The sequence below is a fragment of the Centroberyx affinis genome, unplaced genomic scaffold, assembly GCF_046629955.1.
Source record: "Centroberyx affinis isolate AG114_WGS23_722 - 3 ecotype Tasmania unplaced genomic scaffold, CSIRO-AGI_Caff_v1 ptg004184l_1, whole genome shotgun sequence".
NCBI classification, from domain to species: Eukaryota; Metazoa; Chordata; class Actinopteri; order Beryciformes; family Berycidae; genus Centroberyx; species Centroberyx affinis.
The window spans coordinates 64,775-86,878 of record NW_027281937.1 but is presented as its reverse complement, the minus strand read 5'-3'; the positions used below and the strand labels follow the sequence as shown (position 1 = coordinate 86,878).

Here is a 22,104-nt window from a genome sequence, read left to right as displayed (position 1 = left end):
GAGTTCACATGCCTTGGAGTAATTACTGACTCACAGTTGTCCTTTAAAAACAGGTTAAAAAAGTTAAATGTGACGTCTGTTTGTTCACCTATCATCATACTATACAGCAAGGAATCTCTGTCTGTCTGTCTGTCTGTGTGTCACTTCACACTTGGCGGGTGTATTGCTGGGGATCCAAGGAAGTGCAGTACCAACTTTGAATAAACAAGCAAACAGCGCTCTGTGCAGCAGCGGCGTGAACGGGCACTGCACTAGTCTATCTAAATAGAGGAGAGAGAGAATGCTTATAAAGGCTCCCATGTTAGTATGTACGAACAGTATGTCCCACATAGCTTTCACAGAGACCTGCGCGGGAGCTTCCTTGTAGTTTGGTAGCCAATCAAACAAATTAGAATCATGACTGAGGAAGAGCTCTACATTACATACAAGGGAGTGTATATCCCGAAAATGCTACACCCTCCAGAGAGCCTGAAATACTATGAGGAGTTCACTTTCCGCCCAGATGACACTGTCATTGTGACATATCCGAAATCAGGTAAGTCCATTTGTACATTTAGAAAAGCCAGTGGCACATGCAGCCACAAATATGGGACGATAACATGTTACTTAAACAATACACTGCAATATAATGTCCTGCCTTAAATTGGAGATGATACACTTCTCAATCAGTGGCTCTAGGGAGAAATTCTATAAGACCTGGGGACCCTTTTTGACATACTTTCATAACACCCAAACAACATAGTGTGACATGCATTCTAGCCCTGCCCTTGACACGAAAATAACACCTGACTGCATGGAAATAGCTACATCCTTAGTTTTATTTCTTTATTTCTAGATACTGTGCCTCATACCTATTCTAGGTAATCAAGAGGGTGGGAGGGTAAGGGGGTGGGAGGGTGGGGGGGTAGGGACGTCTCACTTTATTACTGTCACTATTTTCACTTTTTATTTTTATATGATACTACATTGATGTATATTTTGTAACAATGTGGGATATGCCTGCCCAACCCTGGGAACTTTTGTTGAAAATCTCAATAAAAAGATTTTGAAAAAAAAACAAAACAAAAAACAATACACTGCAAAATAGTAGATATTTGCCTATTTCTATGCAGCAACTCTTGCCTTGTCAAAAAGTCACACTTGGCCTTGCAAAATAGCGAACATAATAAATAGAAGGAAATGCAGTTTAATATACTGCATACCTGCTTACTTGGAGATATCCCTCTACTTGAAAATAAAGAAATTGTTCATCCCCAAGTAATGCTTGCTAGGAAGACAATCATGGTTAAGTGAGTGGGCGATCTCCTGACCTTAGAGAGATGAAGGTACGCTCTGCAGGGCAAATGTCGCTTGTTTGTAGAGATGGAAAGAGCCTGTGGAGCGGTTTGGTCTGATTGTAGTGTCAGAATCTGGAATATCTATCTGTGTGCTGTGATATTGCATTCATTTATTTGTTTAGTTATTTATTTATATTTTTATTGTACCAATGTCACTGTAAACCCCCTCCAAATTGTGCAATGTATTTCCCCCCCTTTGTCACTTAAAACCCAATAAAAAGAATGTTAAGAAAAACAAGGACACACACAGTGTCATAGATGCGAAGCTGCGGTCACACTTCAGCAGGGCAGAGAGGAGGCGAGTAAATGATCCCGGTTCAATGTGTCGTCTGTAGACAGTGCCATGCCTCCTAACGGCCACTAGGGGTCAGATAGGCTCACCGTGAAGACGTGGGTGAGTGAATGAGTGAGTTACACATCTGAAAAGCAGACACAAGATCATCATCGCCAGCATCTGTGATACTGTCTTGTTTTCAGGTACAACATGGATGCAGGAGACCACCTCTATGATCCAGAGTGGTGGAGATCTAACAACGGGCCTGGCTACACCCACTTTTGAACGGGTTCCCTGGCTGGAAATGTTCAACTTTTTTTCTCTCAATATGGAGGAAAGGCCATCACCACGCCTCATGGCCACGCACTACCACTATGACATGATGCCAGCTTCTTTCTTGGAGGTCAAGCCAAAGGTGAGAATGAGACAGTTTAATGACGCAGCAAAAAGAAGCTAACAAACACAAAGAAGCTAATAACAAAATCATCAAAAATCTATTGATCACGCCCAAGTGTGTCAGTGCCATGAACTTGCCGCCCGGCCCCAAATGAGTGGTGTAGATTAATCTAGTTGTGATTAACGTTGAGAACATGTGCCAGAAGTTGTTTTGTATTCTGGCGATGTCATGGGTCTAATTCAAAGAATCATCGGGAGGTACCCACTTGATAACCCACTCTCACCCTCCCACCTTTTTCCTCTGGTATCCCACCTAGTTTTCTACATATTGTAGGTGATTTCACAAAATAGCGCAAGGGATAGTTATATCAGATCCTGTATATTAATAAATGGCTAAAAAATATGCCTCCCTTGGCACAAACACCAACGAGTGATGCCAATCTGAAACCAACAATGTGTCAAACCCACAACACTGCTAATAATAATAATATTAATAATATTAATAATCATAATAATAATAACATATGGGACATTTCCTCTCCAGGTCATCCATGTTGTGAGGAACCCCAGAGATGTGTTCACATCCTCCTACCACTTCTGTGATACAGCAAACTTCTTAGTCAAAACAGCCAGCACTGGGGAGTACCTTGACAAGTTCCTCAATGGACAAGGTTCTATTTTCAGTTCTTTACTTGATTATTTATTCAGTGTGTTCAGTCTTGATAGCATTCTACTGCAGTGTAACAAAATTATGGTGAAGAATACAGAGCCAGTTCAGTATTCCAAACCCAGAAAAAAAGTTTGCAGAAATCTTCATTTCAAATGAATCGCCCTGAAAGCTGTGTTGATGCTTGTTGTGCAGCGCTGTATTCTCTGATGGAGCATTCTCTTTTCTCTACAGTCCCTTTCGGCTCATGGTTTGACCATGTAAAGGGATGGATGAATGTTATGGAACAGTACCCCTCCATGTCAATCTCCTACGAAGAGATGAAAACGGTGAATTTATCAATGTTATTGCACTTTTATTTTTACTCTTGGCACAGGCTAGTGGGTGATTCGTTAAAATTGTGGTGAGGTAAATCTCAGTTTTCGGTCACATTTTCCCAAAAATATATTGTGACGCAAGCACATACATTTTCAGAAATTTTTTTCAGAAACATTTAATCACTTACCAAAGAATAAGCCCAGATAATTGAACGTATCTGAAATGTTTCACATTTCACAGCACAAAATGAAACTATTTATTTATTTATTTATTTTTTAAAGCTATAGGTAACCTTGGTTGACAAAATAATATCACTTTTATAGATGGGCTGTTCTGTACTTTTTACAGATACTGAATAAGGAGCTTCTGGTGAATGATGTTTTTTCCAAAATGCATATGTAGCGTTTCAGGAGACACCAGATCTTGTCAAAGCTTGAACTGAGCCATTCTGTTTTGTTTTGCAGGATCTGAAGGATTCTGTGTTCAGGCTCTCTCAGTTTATGGGAACATCTTTGAGCTCAGAGGCGATAGAGAAGATCGCTAACCACTGTGAGTTCAACAACATGAAACAAAACAGGATGTCCAACTACTCCGAGGCCCCCAGCGGCATACTGGACCCATCGTCATTTCACAGGAAAGGTCTGATCACTGTTAAATGCTTTGCAATATATTGATAATTGTTAGAGATCTTTGGCAGGAGACTGTTTAGTATACAGTAAGTCTTTGAATGTAATTTCACTAGCACTGCATTTAACATCATGTTAAATATTTTCAGGAATTTGCGGAGACTGGAAGAACCTTCTAACTGTTGCACAAGCAGAACATTTCGACGACGTTTACAAAAACCAAATGAAGGATGTCAAATACAAGTTTGTGTGGGATTAAAGTGGTCGAGCCGTAGGCCAAGACAAACGTAATGTTGTGGTCCAAATGCCTTTCTTCCATTTTTTACTTAACACGCATTGACGGTCTAAGGTTGGCGGTGGCTATGAAAATAAATTAACCTGAGCTTGAACTTTGCATTTTTGTATATTTTTTGTGTATTTTGAATGTTGTTGAACAAGAAAATATGCAAAAAGCCACATAAATGTAATTTTCCAAATTGTGCATGCAAAAGTTATTTTGTAAAAAAGTTAATGAATAGCCTATCCTCTTTCTTTTTTTGCTTGTTTTTTTTTTATATCTTTTTGGAGGAATTAAATCATAATGAAGGATGTTTCAGAAGAATTAAATCCTAATTAATCAAAACCTCTAACACTCAATATATTTCAGCTCTTTATGGATAAGATACCAGAGTTTGTCTTAATGACCTAGGAATTGGGGTTTGAAAAAAGGTGCCACTAATTACAAAATATAGGTGACAACACAGTCATGTGCAAACACACACACACACACACACTCCCTCACCTGTCTCTGCTGTGAGGGGAGGGGCTGTCCCTTGAGGCTGAGAGGGGTGACCAGGAGACGATAACCGGTGACATCACCTGTGGCCTGGCTCCATGTCAGTCTGAAGGAGCTGTGGGCCAACTCACTGACCTGTAGGTCCCTGGGACCCACCACACGCTCCTCAACTGCAAGTGGGAGAAGATGGAGAAAGAGGGATGAGACACAGAGAAACGGTGGGAGAGAGAGGGAGGGAGACAGGGAAAAGGACGAGGAGGGATGACATGACAACGGGGGAGAGATTGACACAAACATGCAAGTTGTACTGCACGCATTTCTTGTCAAATAGGCAAATCCATCCATTTGAGAACGTAGAGCGAATTCATTAATTTTTATCACACTTTTCATGCCTGGGGGTGAAACACATTTCATCATGATAAATAAGGACACAAATAGTTGGCTTGTCAGTGTGAGGATGTTTGCTGAGGACACCTCAGTTTGTTATGAAGAACATTGCATTCATACTGTACTGTATGCGTGTCCACTCACCAGGCTGGGTGGTCTTCACGGGGCGCGGTGGCTCAGAGGCAGTAAAACACACTCTCCGGGTCAGTTTGGGCAGGAGGGCTCCCAGGAGAGAGAAGTCAGTTCCTAACAGCAGGTGCTCCTCATACGGCTCTGTCACAATGCTCCTCAGCTCTGATTCGTCAGCTCCCCTAATGCCTGGCCGGGGCATAGAGGTGGACAATGAGAGAGGGTGGTGTGTGGGACAGTGCACATATAGCAGTACTACAGAAGGATAGATGTATGGTGCCGACATCTGCAATGGCTACTTTTAACCCTCATCCTATCAACTGGGGTACCCGCAGACCCCAGTGGTATACTTTTTGTCATATCTCACAGGTGCTTTACTCTATCATTCCAATTTTCATGACTTTGTCAATTAATTTGTTCCTAATGACTTCATGTCATTGTTTCCTGTTTCTGTTTTAATTAGTACTTTTTAAAAATACAAATGTATTGGGGTCCTGGGGGACACCAGTCAAAAGCACCCAATTCCACCTATGCAGTTTTAATAGATGGAACTATTTATTGAGTTCATGTTTGCCATGGGTCCTAATTCAAAGTATCACACACTATCAGGGGGGGTAGGGGCACTCTGTCAGTCATTTTGAAGGAGACAGACACAGATGCAGCAGACACAGATTTCCTCATGTGCTCTGTTGACGACCCTAAATACTGGTCTTCCTAAGGTAAGATGATGTTCAAAGTCAGAAATACAATACACCATTTAATTAACTGTAACTTTCCTAAAATAATAATAATCTGTTTTTTTTTCAGATGACATTAATTACATAACTAATAATGTTTTGAGAAGAAATAAGTTAACATTTTGCTATGATGGTTGTTTCTTACAGTAGTTTATTCTCAGTCTTTAGTCCTTGTATGTTAAATATGTAAAAAAAATAAAATGTATTAACATAATGAATAATCTATAGTACAAATTCCACTTCATTAATGCACAATGGACACGCTAATGGTTGCCAATTACAGAGTGACAGTCCATCCATTTACCGAGCGTCATTCATATCTTTTACATCTTTTTAAAATTTTCCCCACAGACTTCTATATCGTGACAGAAGAAAAAATACACATCATTAAGTGAATGTGAACACAATGAACTGAAACCTGCGGAGATTATTAGGGAGTGCTGTGGCATTTTGAGTGATTGACTTCACCTGGTAAAGATGAAGGATATTGTATATTATATAGTAAAACACACAGACACACATAGAGACCTACACTACACATACACACAGGCTTAGTCAAAGGCCCACTGCCATATCCCTGGAGCTATAGCATGTGACATGACACGTGTGCACCTGTACATGTATGTACAGTAAATGCATATATGTACACAGATCTGTACATGTGTGTTATCCAGTCTGTCTGGCTGCATGGGCGTGTCGGTGGTGCGCTAGCAGACAAGATGTATCGGGGTCTTCTCTTTGGGCGTGATGAACGAGAGGAGCAGGCCTCGGTGTCAGAGGTACAGAGGGGGGAGACAGAAAAGCCTGATGAAAAATCGCTGCAATTAGCCCACCATTGGCTAATGAGCTGTAATTATTACACTGCTCCAGGCTGAGGGGAGTACATTGCGTGTGCGTGTGTGTGTGTGTGTGTGTGTGTGTGTGTGTGTGTGTGTGCTTATGTATGCAGACAGAGAGAGAGTCAGAGAGAGAGGGAGAGGGGAACTACGGGAGATATAGTGTGTGTGTGTGCATGTGAATGTAAATTTGTTATGTGGATACAATATGCATTCTTGAGCCGTATCTGAAAGCGCACCTTCACATACACAAAGAAGCTGACATCATCACTCACTCCCTCTCATACACACACATATGGTACACACTCTTATACACACACACTTATATAGACAGACATACCTAAAGAATCAGACACACACACACACACACACACACACACACACAAACACCCATAGTAAATCCAATGAATTCAAATGCATAGGTCATGAATTTCCAACTGCAAACACTGCAGATAAGCCAGCGAGCGTGGATAAAATCTGAGGGCCGCTGCAGTGGGGATGTTGAAGGAATTTACGATTACCGAGTTCCACACTCACCTACTGCAAAGACAGAAATCCCACTGTCAGCCACTGCTTTAGCTGAGCCATCTACCTGGTCATCTGAACGGCCATTTGTGATCAAAACAGCAATCTGTCAAGCAATGGGATGCACAGAATCACACACACAAAGTCATGTAACATACAGTAATATAGAGATATCTTACTCCCACTCTGCCATTCATTCATGGACTATATTCACATGGCTTGGAAGTCATTGTGAGCAGAAATTGTAAATGCAGTCTCATGGGTTCAGCTATCTATGTATTTCAAATTATGACGTGTCGCATCTTAGTTTGTAGCTACAGAACGTGACAAGCTTTCAGCTTTTGGGATTTTTCCTGCGAGTGCTTATTGCAGGAATATGGACACTATTTTATGCTTTGTCACACCATTTACTGTGTCATTTTAAGTGTTTAAAGTATTTAAGTATTTCTACGGTGTTTGTATAAAAAAAAGTTCATCGCATTATGGCCATATTGCTACAGTTACATGACAGACTGCTATAGCATTCATCAATAATTTATGTAATATGTAAAGTTAATATAAAACTTTGATTTTGTATTCTGAATATGCGTTATAAGTGTCGCCAAACCTGTAATCCTACAGTTGAGGTGGATTGCCAATCTATTTCTTCCCTCACTGAAGGTTCAAATTCCACCTCCAAACACACATTTGGTTTGGGCAGAAAAAGCATCCTTGCAAACAACATTAATATGCTTTAAAAAAGCCCCTGTGGACTTTAGACATGTTTTAGCTCATCATTGAATACATAATTAACTAAATCAAACCCAAAGACAAAGTGGAATTCAAGGATGCTGGCTTGCATGTGAGATTGCTAATTTGCCAATTATGAAAAATTTACTCAGTTCATTAAAAGTTCACCCCGCAATCGAAGGGGGGGCTGGAATGCATCAATATGCGGACGACGTGGCTCTTTTTGCATGTGCTCTGGCTGTCAAATCCAATATATCAACCTAATCCTCATTTCTCTGCCTTCCCACGTCAGGTGCGCTGCTGCAGGATGATTCACACACACACACACACACACACACACACACACACACACACACACACACACACTCAGAGAGAAAGGGCTGATTGGAATGCTAACCAGCCATGTTACACAAAAACGACACCCCAGCATAAGACTCAGAACTGCAGTTCCAAGGAAAGTAAAGTCTTTGGAAGGAAAGTGGATTTGGATATTTTTTTGGAAAGTTTAGAATCGTTTGAACTACTTCTGTGTTCAGTTTAGTTGCTTACTGTGGTGTTTGGGTTCAGGTCCCAGGTCAAGGCCACTGCTTGGTTAATATATCATAACTATGGGTTGTGATTCAAAATTATTCATGGGTCTGTTTCTTTATATGTATGTTTTAACAAGATTTAATCTACTTGCTTTGGGATTTGGGCAGAAAACGTTTAACAACCTCTGGTCTAATGTAATGTGTCCTCTTTCACCTTTGACCTTGCTTTGTATTACCTATGAGAAGCCTGTATGTGGGACTGTTTCAAGGGTGCGTGTCTCTGGATTTAATGAATAGCTTTTCCTTTGCTTTGCTCCAAGCTATCTGTGCTAGATACTCGTTGGATGCCAAACAATTACAATTATTGCAATTACGAGTCTGCAGCACGACGGATACAGGCAGGTTCCCTGGCAAGGTTTTAACATCTCAGCTGTAAAAGCATTGTACCTTCGGGGTGTTGTCCCTAACGATGACAGGACTGAAAACGTGGTCAACCAGGAACTGGAGGGCGTCGCCCGTTCTGCTGGCCCCGCCCTCATAGGGGAGGTCTCTGACGGCTCTGAGCACGTCCTCCAATGAGCTGTAGTCTGTCAGAGCGATCCGCATCCTGAGGGGAATACATCACAGGAGGACGCAAGATTTCAGTGGAAGTGTAGTTCACTTTACAGGCTGCCCAGAAGAAGTGCAACCCTACCTACGAGAATGTTATTTGTATAGGTTTTGCTGGAGAGTTTTACTGTCACCATGTCTATCTGTTTCACAGGCTTTTCCAGCCTGAAAAGAAACACTTTCTGATGGAATAACTAATACACACACACACACTGTCAGTATTAACAGTCTTGAGACTGGCATACATAAGAAAACAAGATCATGTCCTCTTGTCTACTATTTGTGAATTTAAGTTCAGCAACATGGAAGGAGCAAGGCCACTCCGTGTGTGTACAATCATGTATCCTGTCTAGAATATGTCTGCTTGTGAGTGTGAGTGTGTGTGTGTGTACGTCTGTGCAGTCATGTGATTACGTATGCACATACATGCCTGCGTGTGTATAGCTGTGCCTGCATGAATATATGTGACCCACCATGGAAAAACAGGCACATAGTGGGAATGTTTTTTTGGTTTGTTTTTCACAGATTATTTAAAATACTATGTATAGTACATAATAGATGTCAATAAAATATTTTGTTTGAATTCATAAATACTGAATGAAAAGTGATGAAAATGTAAAATTTGTCTGCTGTAAAGTGAAATGAGCCTTGCTTGATGACATTTGGTCACATAGGTGTGCGTGTGGTGTGTTACCTGGGGGTGTGATGGGTGCATGCCGGTGCTCGAGAGTTACCTGGGGATATCCCCGTACACAGTGACTCCAAAGCGGACCCCCTCAGCTCCCACCACACTGTCCTGGAAGGAGGAGATGATGGTGGAGATGAAGTCTTTCACACTGGAGAAGCTGGCCTGGCCCACACTCCACGACTCGTCCACCAGAAACACTAAGTCCGCCTGCACTACCGTCCTGCATGCTGAGGGAAAAGAATGGGAGTAAGGAGTGGGTGAATGTGTGTGCACACTGTGTGTGCGGTGTGTGTGTTTGGGTAGAAATCTGGAATCACACTGGGAGTCCAAACCGCATTTCACTCAGCCTTATTCAAAGTTTAGCCCTATTTCTTTTGAAAGACCATGAAACTGAAACAAAATATATGATAGCTGTTTGTTGTTGCCTTTAGCTGTACTAAACCTCTCTTATTCAATGTAATTCAAACATATAAAGTAGAATGAAAGAATATAAAGTAAAGGTCGTAAGGTTAAGGTGTACTTTACTGTCAACTGAGAAATTTGTGTTTTGGACCCAGGCCATGCATAGCACATGAAAACACATCACAGATCACTAAAAAGACATAAAAGTGGTGATCTGGCACAGTTTTCAATGGAGAAACACGTTATGCTGGTAATTAAGCCATATATCTGAAGAGAAGTTTTTTCCTACATTGACCACCAGATAGCAGTCTTGTTCCATCTTATAAAGGCCGTTCATTTCACTCGCTTCTGTCATGCAGCCAGAGCACCACAAGGATCCCTATGAATTTTTAATGGGACACAAGTGAGCCGAAGAGACTATCAATATTCTGAGCACTCCAGCAATAAAACTTTAGTACAGCGATGAGGAACGCTTAGAATAATAAGGTAAACACACCCAAAATCAGGGTCGGTCCCCTCGCTCAGGCAAACAAACACGTTTAACATAAGGATCTGCTGTGTTTGGAGGGTAAGGATGTATTCTGATGCTTTTTAATATGGAGTCAAAAAGCCACACAAACACAGGTGCATTCACAAAGCGGTGCATAAATATAAACAGATGCATGGACTATACATGCACACACACACACACACACACACACACACACACACACACACACAGAGCATACAAGCACATACCCAAGCACACATTAGCCCTTGCAGCTCTTTCTCTCATACACACACATGCAGACACACACATACACACATACTCACAGACACACATACAGTACACACGCAGAAATGTGCAGGATCTGCACAAGCTCTCCAAGTCAATATTCTTGCATTACATATGCAATAAACCACAGTGACGACAGCATTGATTAGGCCAATGAATAAGAGATAGGCACCGCTGATTGTCCTGTAAGTGATAACTCAGCTTCTCTGCCTGTCCTCTATTTCATTACTGTGCTTTCTCTCCTCTATTATCCCTCCCTTCCCTTGGCTGCAGTCCCAGAATTCAGTGGGGGTGACATATGTCTCCAGCTCCTGGCGACCTAACATTCTGTTCCACCTCACACACCCATACATCTCTGGCCATCTCTGGCGGCAAGGAAACTAAATATCGGAGAGAATACTATTTTGGATCCTGCACCGGTGGGAAGCTAACTATCTGTGCCTACATGGCAGCTATAGTGCCGTCTATTCAGCCATAGTGGACTCCATCACTGATGCAAAAAAGTAACTTTCACAGATCACGGGCAACGACAATGCACGTCCAGTATTTTCCATGTCCTGTGTCAAGCTTCATATAGGTAGCCAACCAACCAAGCACACACACAGCTGTTCCATTTGCATAATACTGGGCTACATTTTTTACGCCAAGGAAATCTGTAAAGGAACATAAAACATGGTGGAGACACGAGCAGGAAAGCAGCAGGGGGCTGGTCTCTGTCAGACAGACACAGACTGAGGTGGAAAATAAGATCAATTATCCAGAAGTTTCTCTGTCTGGGCTGGCAGGTGAGAACCACATGCCTAGGATAAGGAGACAACACATGCTGAGGGATTAGGAATGTTTTCTTGAAGGTTATCTACACTGCTATCTCATAGCAGTGATTATATGTACACATCTATGCTGTACCAACACTGATTTATACATTAGATGTAGCTCAGTGGTTATAGCATGTGCTGCAAAAAAACTTGCCAATGCCAAAATGCCAAATGCTGAAGTAATAATGATGCCACTTTATTTCCAATGCAATTTGACTTGTTCTTTAAAAAGACAAAATGCAGGCATCTCACACATGTAGTATAAAGAAAATGACACTTGATTGAAGAAATTATCTCACCCCTTTGGCCATTTTTTCACTTGATGAATTCGATATTTCAAAATAAGATTAAATTACTTGTTAAGATGGATATGTTTTGCAGTGAAGCAGTATCCACTTCCAGGGTTAATAGTCTGACACCAACTGGAGTTAAATTGTATGCACTGCATGGTAAGGTGGTCTGGTATGGTACTGCCAAGTATTGATTGGTTTATATCCTTGATGGAGGACTCACAAGATACACAAAACACATTTCATATTTTGTATTGCATAGCTGAAATACAGTGTACTGTAAGCAATCAAAAGTCACTCCTTCAGAGAATTTCATCATCTAAGCAATAACGATATACTATATTACCACAATCTACTGTAATGAAATCAAGGGAAAAGAATTGAGTCATCAGAAAGCAAAACACCATGAAACACAAGGGCATATCAGGTTCACATTTTGCCCACACAAAATTGTTCTCAAAGGTTGTTGTGAACACTTGAGAAGGTGAGAATAAATTGCAGTATTTCAAAACGAGATATAACTTAATTAACTTGCTTTGAAAACTCCAAGACTCCAAGAATTTGAAGTGCTATGGCCCTAAGGATTGCTGTGCATATGAGAATATGAGAATTATAGTAACATTAACACTGTCAAGAAGTAACAATGATAAGAGCTGCAAAGGAGCACTACCTTCAAACATGGCTTTGGGCTATTTTTGTCTTTTCATAATTCTGCCCAGTGACCTTACCTATCACTCTCTGCCAATCACATTCCGCCTGGACACAATCTAACTTTTGATTGGCTGATTGACCTTTCGGTGACATCCAATAGCACCTGAGGCTAAGGTGCTGTATCTAGGGGATGGACTTGACAGACTGGCAGGCTGTACTGTACATGAGGCTAGCAGATGTTTAAATTCCCTGACTAGACACAGAACGGAGAGAAAGAAACTCAAGCTGGGTTACTGTCTGCCTCGTGCACCAATCCAGGTGTGGAGATTTAATGATCGGGCACGTGCACAGACTGCATTAGCTGTGCACCTGCCCTTTCTTTGGCCTGAGCACCCGAGCCCTTTCATAGATCTGTGCACATCCCCGATAATCACACACATGAGTCTGACTGAGAAATAAGCAAGTCATGGTGCTGGAAGTCTGAATATATAACATAAGGAGGTATTTGTCACTCATACAGTGTGAGCGGCTGAGCCAAAATGGTAGAAAATGAAAGACAAGACAGAGAAAGAGAGAGAGGGAAAGGGAGAGAAAGAGAGGTGAGTGAGTCGATGAGTGAGTGAGTGAATGCTTGACGATGCTAGATAGGCAGTTGGGAAGAATAAAGAAGAGGAGGATTAGGAGCAAGAAGAAGAGCATTATGAGCAAATGGCTTGTACGTAGGGCTGGGCGATATGGTTGAAATCAATATCACGATAATCATAAGGATTTTTCTCGATATCAATATATATCACGATATGGTTCATGTATGCAAAATCACGTTAAATAATCAAATTAATGTTCATCTCATTGAACTGAATGGTAATGTTAGGTGTGGTGTCAAACTAAACAGAAATATTCAAATATTATTCCTACCATACCTCATTTTATCAGAGTTTTTAAGTGAAATTTGCTTGTCATCATCAATTTAGACAGCAGAAATGTGTGTCAGGATATCAAAATATCTTCATATCATCACGATATGATTCCACTGAAAGACGATAAACGATAATATTGAATTATCGCCCAGCCCTACTTGTACGTGTGTGTGTGTGTGTGTGTGTGTGTTTATGTTTTGGGTGTAAGGATGGCATCAGTTACCTTCAGCCTGTGCTGTGACACTTCGATGGGAGAGAGAAAGGGACAGTAGAAAGATCCACACACAAGCGTGGCCCATACTCTCTCTCCTCCTCTTCCTCCTTCTATCGCCCGCTCCTCCTCTCCTCTCCTCTTTCTCCCGGCTCTACTCTTCACAGATCTCCTTCCTCAGTTCCACTCCACAACCATCAACTCCAACTCTTCTTTTATCTGAAAGTACACAGATGAAAACATCAGTGTGAATGATTAAGGGCACTCAAAGATAAAACTTCTGCAAACTTGAAAGAGTTATGTTTTTTCATGTTTTAACATACTTCCAATGACACAGTGTTAAATAAATGTATATGCACAGGGTGGATGTCTTCATAAACTTCTTTCTGTACTGAGTTCAGGCTAACACAGTACAGTTTCAGACCTTGATAATACATTGACATTTTACATGTCATTTCACCCTGCTGCCCCCGTATGAACAAACTAACCACTAGGCTTGCTTCCGCGTGTACGTGTACACACACACACACACACACACACAGATGAATATAATCAACAAGTGAAATACTAATACTTGTTACCTTGGAAACAGCCATGAGTTCAAGGAAGTTAGCTAAAGTGGCTCATCATATTATCACTATTTTCTAAAAGAGAAGAATCTGCCATGACTTGAAAATGATACTTTGTCAGGATACTGTATGGGCTGATCTGGGCTACATTCAACATACACTCTATGTTCCTTGGTGAATATGCTTTTTTGGATTGGAAACATACTGAAGGCTTAATCTGTGACAGCAGGACAGTAGACAGGACAGTATGAATTCAGAGACGTCAACACATGATCAATAAATCTGTTCAATCTCTGTTGTTGATATGATAAAGATAATCAAAGCAATAGTATCTGGCAAGCTTTTGGTTAAAATAGCTTGAAACCACTACAGACCAGAATCAAGTGAGACAAATTAATATAATATTATCTGTGGCAACTACCAAGAAACACAACAACAGACCAGTGTTAACGGCTGCAGTTCCACTCTGTCCATTCCAGCCAGGCTAAGGATGACAGGGAAAAGATTTGTAAGGTTCTAGAGGTGCAAAAGATGTTTGGCCCGCTCAACCGTCAGCCAAACCCCCGGACCAGTGCACCTGTCCTGGGGAGAGGATTAAACAAACCCCCTTGGCCCCTCATTGCCCTGGAACTCACACTGTAGGGGTGATTATGTACAGAGCTAAGGCCGGGACAGCATGGCTAATCGCTTCCGGTGTGTGTGTGTGTGTGTGTGCATACTATCTCGTGCTTGTTGAAAAAAGTGTAGCACCGTGGCAAATCTGCGATAACCGACACCATGTGTGTCCAATTTCCGTTTCCACCTGCCCACTGTTATGTTTGTGTGCGTGTGTGTGTGTGTTAGTGCCTGTTTGGCCAGGACACCGTGACACCATAGCAAATTTGTGGCAAAAGATACCATGTGAGTCCAATTCTTATCTCTGCTAGCATGAGTGCGTATCAGAGCACACACACACACACACACACACACACACACACACGCACACACACACACACACACACACACACACACACACACACACACCATGTCTATATTGTCTGTAATCTGAAATTTAGTGGAGCATCAGCTTCCCTGTGACCACTATTGTGAAATATATTCTTTTTTTCTTTTTCTTTTTCTTCTTTAAAGCACATGTAAGGGGCAGCTCACTTATAGCTTTGATTAGCAGTGGATCGATGCAGGAAGTCCAAACTGCACCCAGGCCCAAGGTGCTGGAGGGCCAGCAGAGTGAACACCGGCTTGTCTTTGAGATGACTTCGGAAATCAACATTATTGTTCAGTTGTAGATATGTGGGGGTGGGGGTGGGGGTGGCCTTTGCCAGTGTTTCTAAGCAATGCCAACAGGAGTGGCAGAGGTAGGAAGAGAGGAGTCTCACTGCTGAACGCACAGCTCACAGGAAACTAGACAGCGGGAGAGTATTATACCTGTCCGTGAGAGTAAGTGGAGGTACAGTAACGCTCTGGGGAAATCCTCCACTTTGTCTTCTTCAACACAGAGAGAGAAAGAGAGAGATAGAGAATCTTCCGCATCCCCTTCTTCAGCAGAGAGAGAGCAAATTCCAGCTTAGAACGAAAGAGTTTAGCCCCAAGGCTGCAGCTTTTGACTCAGCATAATGTACTGAGTGTATGCAATTCAGTCCCACTGAAACTTTGCAGCTACTTTGCTGGCATATAATCTCCCACTGAGACGTATATCTTGGGAAGTGATTTTTAAGGGAAAGTAGGGAAGTACAGTGCAGGGGTAGTATCTTATCAGAGTATCTTTTCTTAGCATCTGACACTGCAGATGTTACTGTGGAGTTCTACTCAAGGATCTGAAACATATTGAGATTGATCAAGTGTGGTTATTGATTAATACTACGACATACATTTTTCTTGCAATTTTGATTCACAGATGAAATGTTTTAACCACAGAAATATCACAGGAATCTAGCAAAAGAAAGTGCTTAAAAAAAACCATTTGCTTTAATGTACGCATGCATAATCAATGCCTAAGTAGAGTAAAAATCCAACACTTAAATTGCCACGCGATGGATCAGCAGTGGAATCATGCAGCAGTGACAAATTATTCCATTTGAATTGAATGAACCTCCATCGGAAAGCAACACATTCAACACATTAAGTGTGATTGAGGGAAACGGTTCATGCTGTTATGTTTTAAATTACCTTGCTGTCCTCTACACCTCTCCATTTAAGTGTGTGTGTGTGTGTGTGTGTGTGTGTGTGTGTGTACGTACGCATATGCATGTGTAAATTCATAAGCATAACATCAAAGGGAGGCCTGCCTTCACTCAATTACTATGCAGAAAAAACAACCAGAAAAGGTGAGATGAAAAAAGGTTTCTTTTAACGTGAAAGATCCACATTCTATCTACAGTATCAAGTCATCAAACAATTTTCACCGCACATCAATCTCTCAATACCACCTCATGAGACCATATTTCGACTATAAATTAATATCATAACAACATAAAAATATATCAGATGAATGTGAAACAAATGTGAATTCCAGAAACTTCCCCATCGAGGTTTGACCACCTGGTCTGATAAAGGCTGACTAGTTTACAACCTCTGCAGATGGAAGTGAGAGCTGGCAGGGCTTGTGCTGTAGTGTAGTGCAGCCAAAAACCACACTGCGCTCTCCCATTCACATACCAATGCAGATCTGAGATCTGTCTCTGCATGTATCCTGCTTATAACTTAAGACTACTTACTGCTGAGAGGACAAACTCAAACATTTGCTTTTTGAAGAATGGTAGCCAGTGCAGAAGTTTCTCTATCCTGTATCCATCCTGTATTAGTACAGCGGGATTCCTGCTACTACTAGGAGTCCTATGATGGCTTCATCTGATGTAAAACTATTTTAAAAGCATTTTTGTCATGATAGGCCAGGTTACAGAAGGCATCAGAAACAAGGGACTTCTGAGCCATGCATGTCATCCTAAATTGCTGTAGCCAAGCAATAGTTACGCAGATATATCACCACTGTCCGTGAAGACCTTCTATCTCCAAAATGACAACTTAACTAAAAAAAAAAATAAAAAAATAGACTTGTTTTCAGCTTGGCAATAATGTTTTTCTGAGTTTATCCAAAGGGGTTTGAAAGGGTCTCATCAAGCCAATAGCCGCAGAATTTTCTCAACCCATAAAGGACCATGTAATCCTTTGACTGAAGTTAAAACATGAAAAACCCCAAGACTGGAATTACGAGGTTTTCGCATAACAACAGCAATATGGAAATGGCTAGTGCCTTTTGTGCACATCTCACCTTCTATCCATCCATACTCACCCATCCATCTACTGACATACAGTATATCCTGAGGTTGTAATAATCAAAGGTGGCTGTCACCTGACATGCTGAGGCCATCACTTTGACAGTAGAAAGCTCACTAATGAAGTGAGCATGGCCCTGAGCACTACAGAGTTAAACTACTGTGGCCAAAGCTACAGAAATCACAGCTCATTCCAACAATACCTAAAGACATTGCTGCAAGGTCTGCTATCATAAGCATGTCAGATATTCAGACTGCGTGCTCACAGTGCTCCCACATCAAACTGTTTGCACAATGGAATCTATCACACACTGAAACCACAAGCACTTTAGTCCAGCCTCACCCAGGAGACAGTGTGTATTGTGTCCAAGGCCTTAGTTTATTACTGTCCTGAGAGGATTAAATAAGGATACGAAATGAAGTTTTCCTGTCTGTGCCACTTCAACTCCCTCTCTGTCCCCTATCTCTCTCTCTCAAACACCTACAGAGACACACACATACAAACACATGCTCACGTGCACACATATTCACACACAGATACACACGCACACACACACACACACACACACACACACACCGTATGCCCTACAAGTCTAACTGCACGTCAGCTATTTCTACATAATGGCATTTTCCACCTCACCACTTCACAGGATGGATTATCCCTGTAGGTGGGAAACTAACAGAGAAAAGGCACACACACACACACACACACACAGCTAAGAACTACAATGTGTGATAGCAGGTATCTGAAGTGTATCAGAATACACATAGATTAATAAGATCTAAGGCACACCAGCTAATACACACACACACAGGTTATAGACACAGCCAATGCATACACATGCGCACTCTCTCTCTCTCTCCCACACACACACACACACACACACACACACACCTATATACAGTATACAAGTGTACCAATACACAGCATACCAGCTGCAGCATACGGCACAGTATACTGTCTTACAGTAATATGACTTAACAATTGCAGTCAACCAACACCGACAAGTCTATGCATGGGGGAAAACATCCATGATTCACTCCAAATACTTTCACCTCCTAACGCCGCTCTCACAAATAGCCCTTTATACTGATCAATGATTCATAAATGCACTAGAGTTGACGTGATTGCAAAATGCAACAGGTCTTGGTTTTATGCCATAAAACACTCACAGTTGTGACATCACATTTAAAAGCATGATTAATGCTCTGAGTTTTTGGAGTGTAAAAGCTTTGAATAAGCTCCTGTAGCTGAAAAGAGAAGCAGAGTGCTCCCTTAGAGACTTTACACACAGATAGAATGCTGCCGTTTTCTGCAATACCAAGTTAAGTCCATTAGCCTTGCTATTTTGATGCTGTGTGTGTGTGTGTGTGCGTGTGTGTTTCTTGTTGCTTACGAGGGCTAGATTGAGCGGAACAGCACATTTGCAGACTAACAGTTTCATTTGCAGGCTAGCAGGTTCAGCAATTACTTTATCACAGAAAGAAGGTGGATGAGACAGAGAGAGAGGAGAGGCAAACAGCAAGAAGTACGATCAGACAAGTTACACTGTTTAAGGGGAAATTGTACTGTAAGCAGTAACAGTAAAAGTGCAATGTTCTAGAGTTGCATTGCAAAGGCGTTGGCCTTAGTCCAGACATTTAGGCTGTAACAAGGGTATCTTGGCAGGGAAGAAGCTCACAGCTACTCTGTAAAGCACCATATTAAAATGCAGTAAAAGTAATGGGGTTTTCACTACGGCCCTGAAATGAGCCCACAGATTCTCACTTACCACTCCAGAGAAGTGAATCATCATTATCTTCCCAATCCAGGTGATTTCTTCAGAGTTGCTAGGTTATGAAAGAAAAGAAAAATCCCCTAAAACACACTAAAAAGTTTCATCCAAGTTCGGCAAAAAAAAAAAAGTCTGTTGATATTATATTCCTTCAGCGGTGGCTATCAAAGCGAACAGAATGAATAGTATGTGTGAATCAATGTGTGCATATGTGTGTACAGATGTGAGTGAGAGAGGAGGTAGATGTGTGTGAATGTGTGTGAGAATGGATGAATGACACTCAGACTTTTTTTTCCAGGGCTGTGCTATAGCGCTGAAAAGTTAGAGTGGGGGTTTGGGGGGGGTGGGCGGGAGGGTGAAGCTGCTGCAACCTGTTGGCTCAGAGAGAGAGAGAGAGAGAGAGAGAGAGAGAGAGAGAGAAAGAAAGAGAGAGATGGACAGATAGACAGACAGAGACAGAGAGACAGAAACAGAGAGAGAGAAGGAGGCGGGGGCTACTGATGAGCTTTGGCCCGGCTAGGAATGCATTGCTACTGTTCTTAGGTGCATGTGTATATGTGTGTGTGTGTGTGTGTGTGTGTGTGTGTGTGTTTGTGTGTAGGTCTAGTGGATTCAGTCCAGGAGTAGACACAGACAGCCAGGCTTTCACCTCAGGGTATTAGAAAGAGCAGTGAAGTAAAATGATGTTAAGTACTTGGAGGTTAATCCTCCCATCACACACAAACATACTGTAAGCTGAACTTGTCAGGAATGTGAAATTCCACCAAAAAATGTCCCAGCTACTTATGTATTTCACGGCAGGAGTCAGCTCTTGAATGACCTCTGCAATTTGGGCGCAAATAATATCCAGGATTTAATGTCTTACTGATACAAAACCTTTTTCACAGCAGAGTCAACTGGAATTTACTCCTAAAACTAATTGCTTCATTTGTAAACAGCCGTTTCAAATAGCAATGAAAAATATTCCTCAACCTTGAAAGTCTATCCCTGGTGCGATATAACAAACTGCATTTGTACCTTCCCTTCACACAATATTGTATCCATTCAAGCAATAGGTTATGTAACAGCAAATAGGAAAAATAGCAGATAATAACAATACCAATTCCAAACACAGCCAAGGTCAATTTATTGAAGCCATAAGGCGCGTATCCTTGTATTCCCCGCATACCTCTGTATTAAAAGTTTGTATACCCACACATGAACCCAGCCAAAATAGTTTGGCAAGCAAACACCTTCTTAAAAAAAGAAAGGATAGAAAAGAGGACAGATAAGTCACGTTTTATGAGCCCTTGTCTGTTGGTGTTTGCGTGTGTGTGTGTGTGTTTTGTGTATGGTGGGCCAAGGGGTCATCTTTAACGGTGGACCCCAGGAATGTGGTGAACAGTTTAATAGGGTTTAGCCAGCTGTCAGTCTTGACGTGCTATAACTCAACACACACGCTCTTCACCCGGGACAATAGTGGTGGGATCCAGGCGAGATGCAGGTCTAGAAGATGATCGAGGCGAGGGTGCAGAGATGCCAACATGAGGATGTAAAACTGTGTAAGCATGGAAAGAAACTTCTGTAGTGCACACACAAGAGCATCCAATACAGCCCCCCCCCCTCCTCTACCCACACACCCAACCAATGCACACACACTTACAGCGGCAGCTATTGTGCTCTCCTTCTCCATTCATCTATACATACATTTGAACCACAATATTTCCAAACAAATCCTCTTAGGTTGGAGTATCAGTGAGTAAAGGTTGAGGAATCTGAAGTGGCTGCATCTGTAGTACACAGACAAAGCAAGACTGTGTGTATTTGCAAGCACACAGAGTGCAAGTCCACTTGTACATATACAACAGAAGTAAACCCAACAAAATTATGAATACTAAAGCGACAGCTACAGAGGTAAACTCGTACACTAAATAATTCAGTAACATTCTCTTGCATACATCTGTAAAAAATAGCAATGCCATCTGAACCATAAAACAGGGCACACATGTATAGTCTAGCATGAAAACTTTGAATTTCATCTTCCACTTGGCATGAAACAGACAGAGCAAGGCTGATCAAAAGTCTCTGAAGCTATTGGAAACCCATGTCTAGATTATTCACAGATGTCGTGATATCGGAAAAAGCTCGTCACACAGAGTGAAATCATCTCAGTCTCTATGAAGGAGGTGCATGCTCTACATACAGCATCACTGCAGTATGTCACTACAGTTCAAACGTGCCCTCTGCAGACTTAGTGGGTCAAATCGCAACCATACAGTACAATGGGTTATCTTAATGGAGAATTTAGGGTTCAAGCCTGTACCAGACTGCACTTTAATGTAGATCTGTCAAGAATTGTGAGGCCTTGATTCAAAAGCATTTTAATGGTCTTTGGCATAGATAAGGAAATGGATTTGTGCTGTAATGCTGGTAAAGGTGGTTAACGTTCAATTGTATGCCCCTTGTTCCCTACACTCCACTGTATCACTGACGCAAGGTGAGTGTTCTCACAAATCTGGCACCCATACATCAGCCAGGTGGGTGCTACAGAATGGGGGTGGATGAGAGGAGTTTGGATTTGAGATAAGCATTTTGAGTTTACAAAGTATTATATTGTTGTGTTTTTCAGGATTGAGAATGAATTAAGTATGAGTCTCTCTCATCTGGAACCCAGTCCTGTGCTTTCAGAAAGGCTGGCAGCATCACTATCGACTTAGCTCTACCTCACAAGCACCCAGATGGCCCTTGTGTATTTAACCTGTGAATGCTACGAATGAGCAGAGCAGGAGGCAATATAGGACAACATCCACTTAAATGCAGACAATATAAATCCAATATTGTATGATGCTATAAATAGTCAAGGATATAAGAACTACTTCTGCAAC

At 41.6% G+C, this 22,104-nt stretch overlaps 2 protein-coding genes across 2 annotated transcripts in view; one reads left to right on the top strand and one right to left on the bottom strand.

Annotated features, from left to right (window-relative positions):
* Window positions 1–13,755, bottom strand: part of col7a1l (collagen type VII alpha 1-like) — a 60,841-nt gene extending 47,086 nt beyond the window's left edge. Inside the window, exons 1-6 of the mRNA XM_071542784.1 lie at window positions 13,637–13,755; window positions 9,610–9,790; window positions 8,714–8,873; window positions 7,020–7,113; window positions 4,925–5,098; window positions 4,400–4,563 (exon numbers count right to left, since the gene is read on the bottom strand). Of these exons, the coding sequence (XP_071398885.1) occupies window positions 4,400–4,563; window positions 4,925–5,098; window positions 7,020–7,113; window positions 8,714–8,873; window positions 9,610–9,790; window positions 13,637–13,712 (849 nt within the window). The 5' untranslated portion in view covers window positions 13,713–13,755. The remainder of the gene's footprint in view (window positions 1–4,399; window positions 4,564–4,924; window positions 5,099–7,019; window positions 7,114–8,713; window positions 8,874–9,609; window positions 9,791–13,636) is intronic.
* On the top strand, window positions 397–3,877 carry LOC139663990 (sulfotransferase 2B1-like). Its single transcript, XM_071542792.1, has 6 exons — window positions 397–535; window positions 1,815–2,026; window positions 2,552–2,678; window positions 2,909–3,003; window positions 3,457–3,631; window positions 3,768–3,877. Exons 1-6 carry the CDS (start codon window positions 397–399, stop codon window positions 3,875–3,877), a joined length of 858 nt encoding a protein of 285 aa, XP_071398893.1.
* Window positions 13,756–22,104: the final 8,349 nt, after the last annotated feature.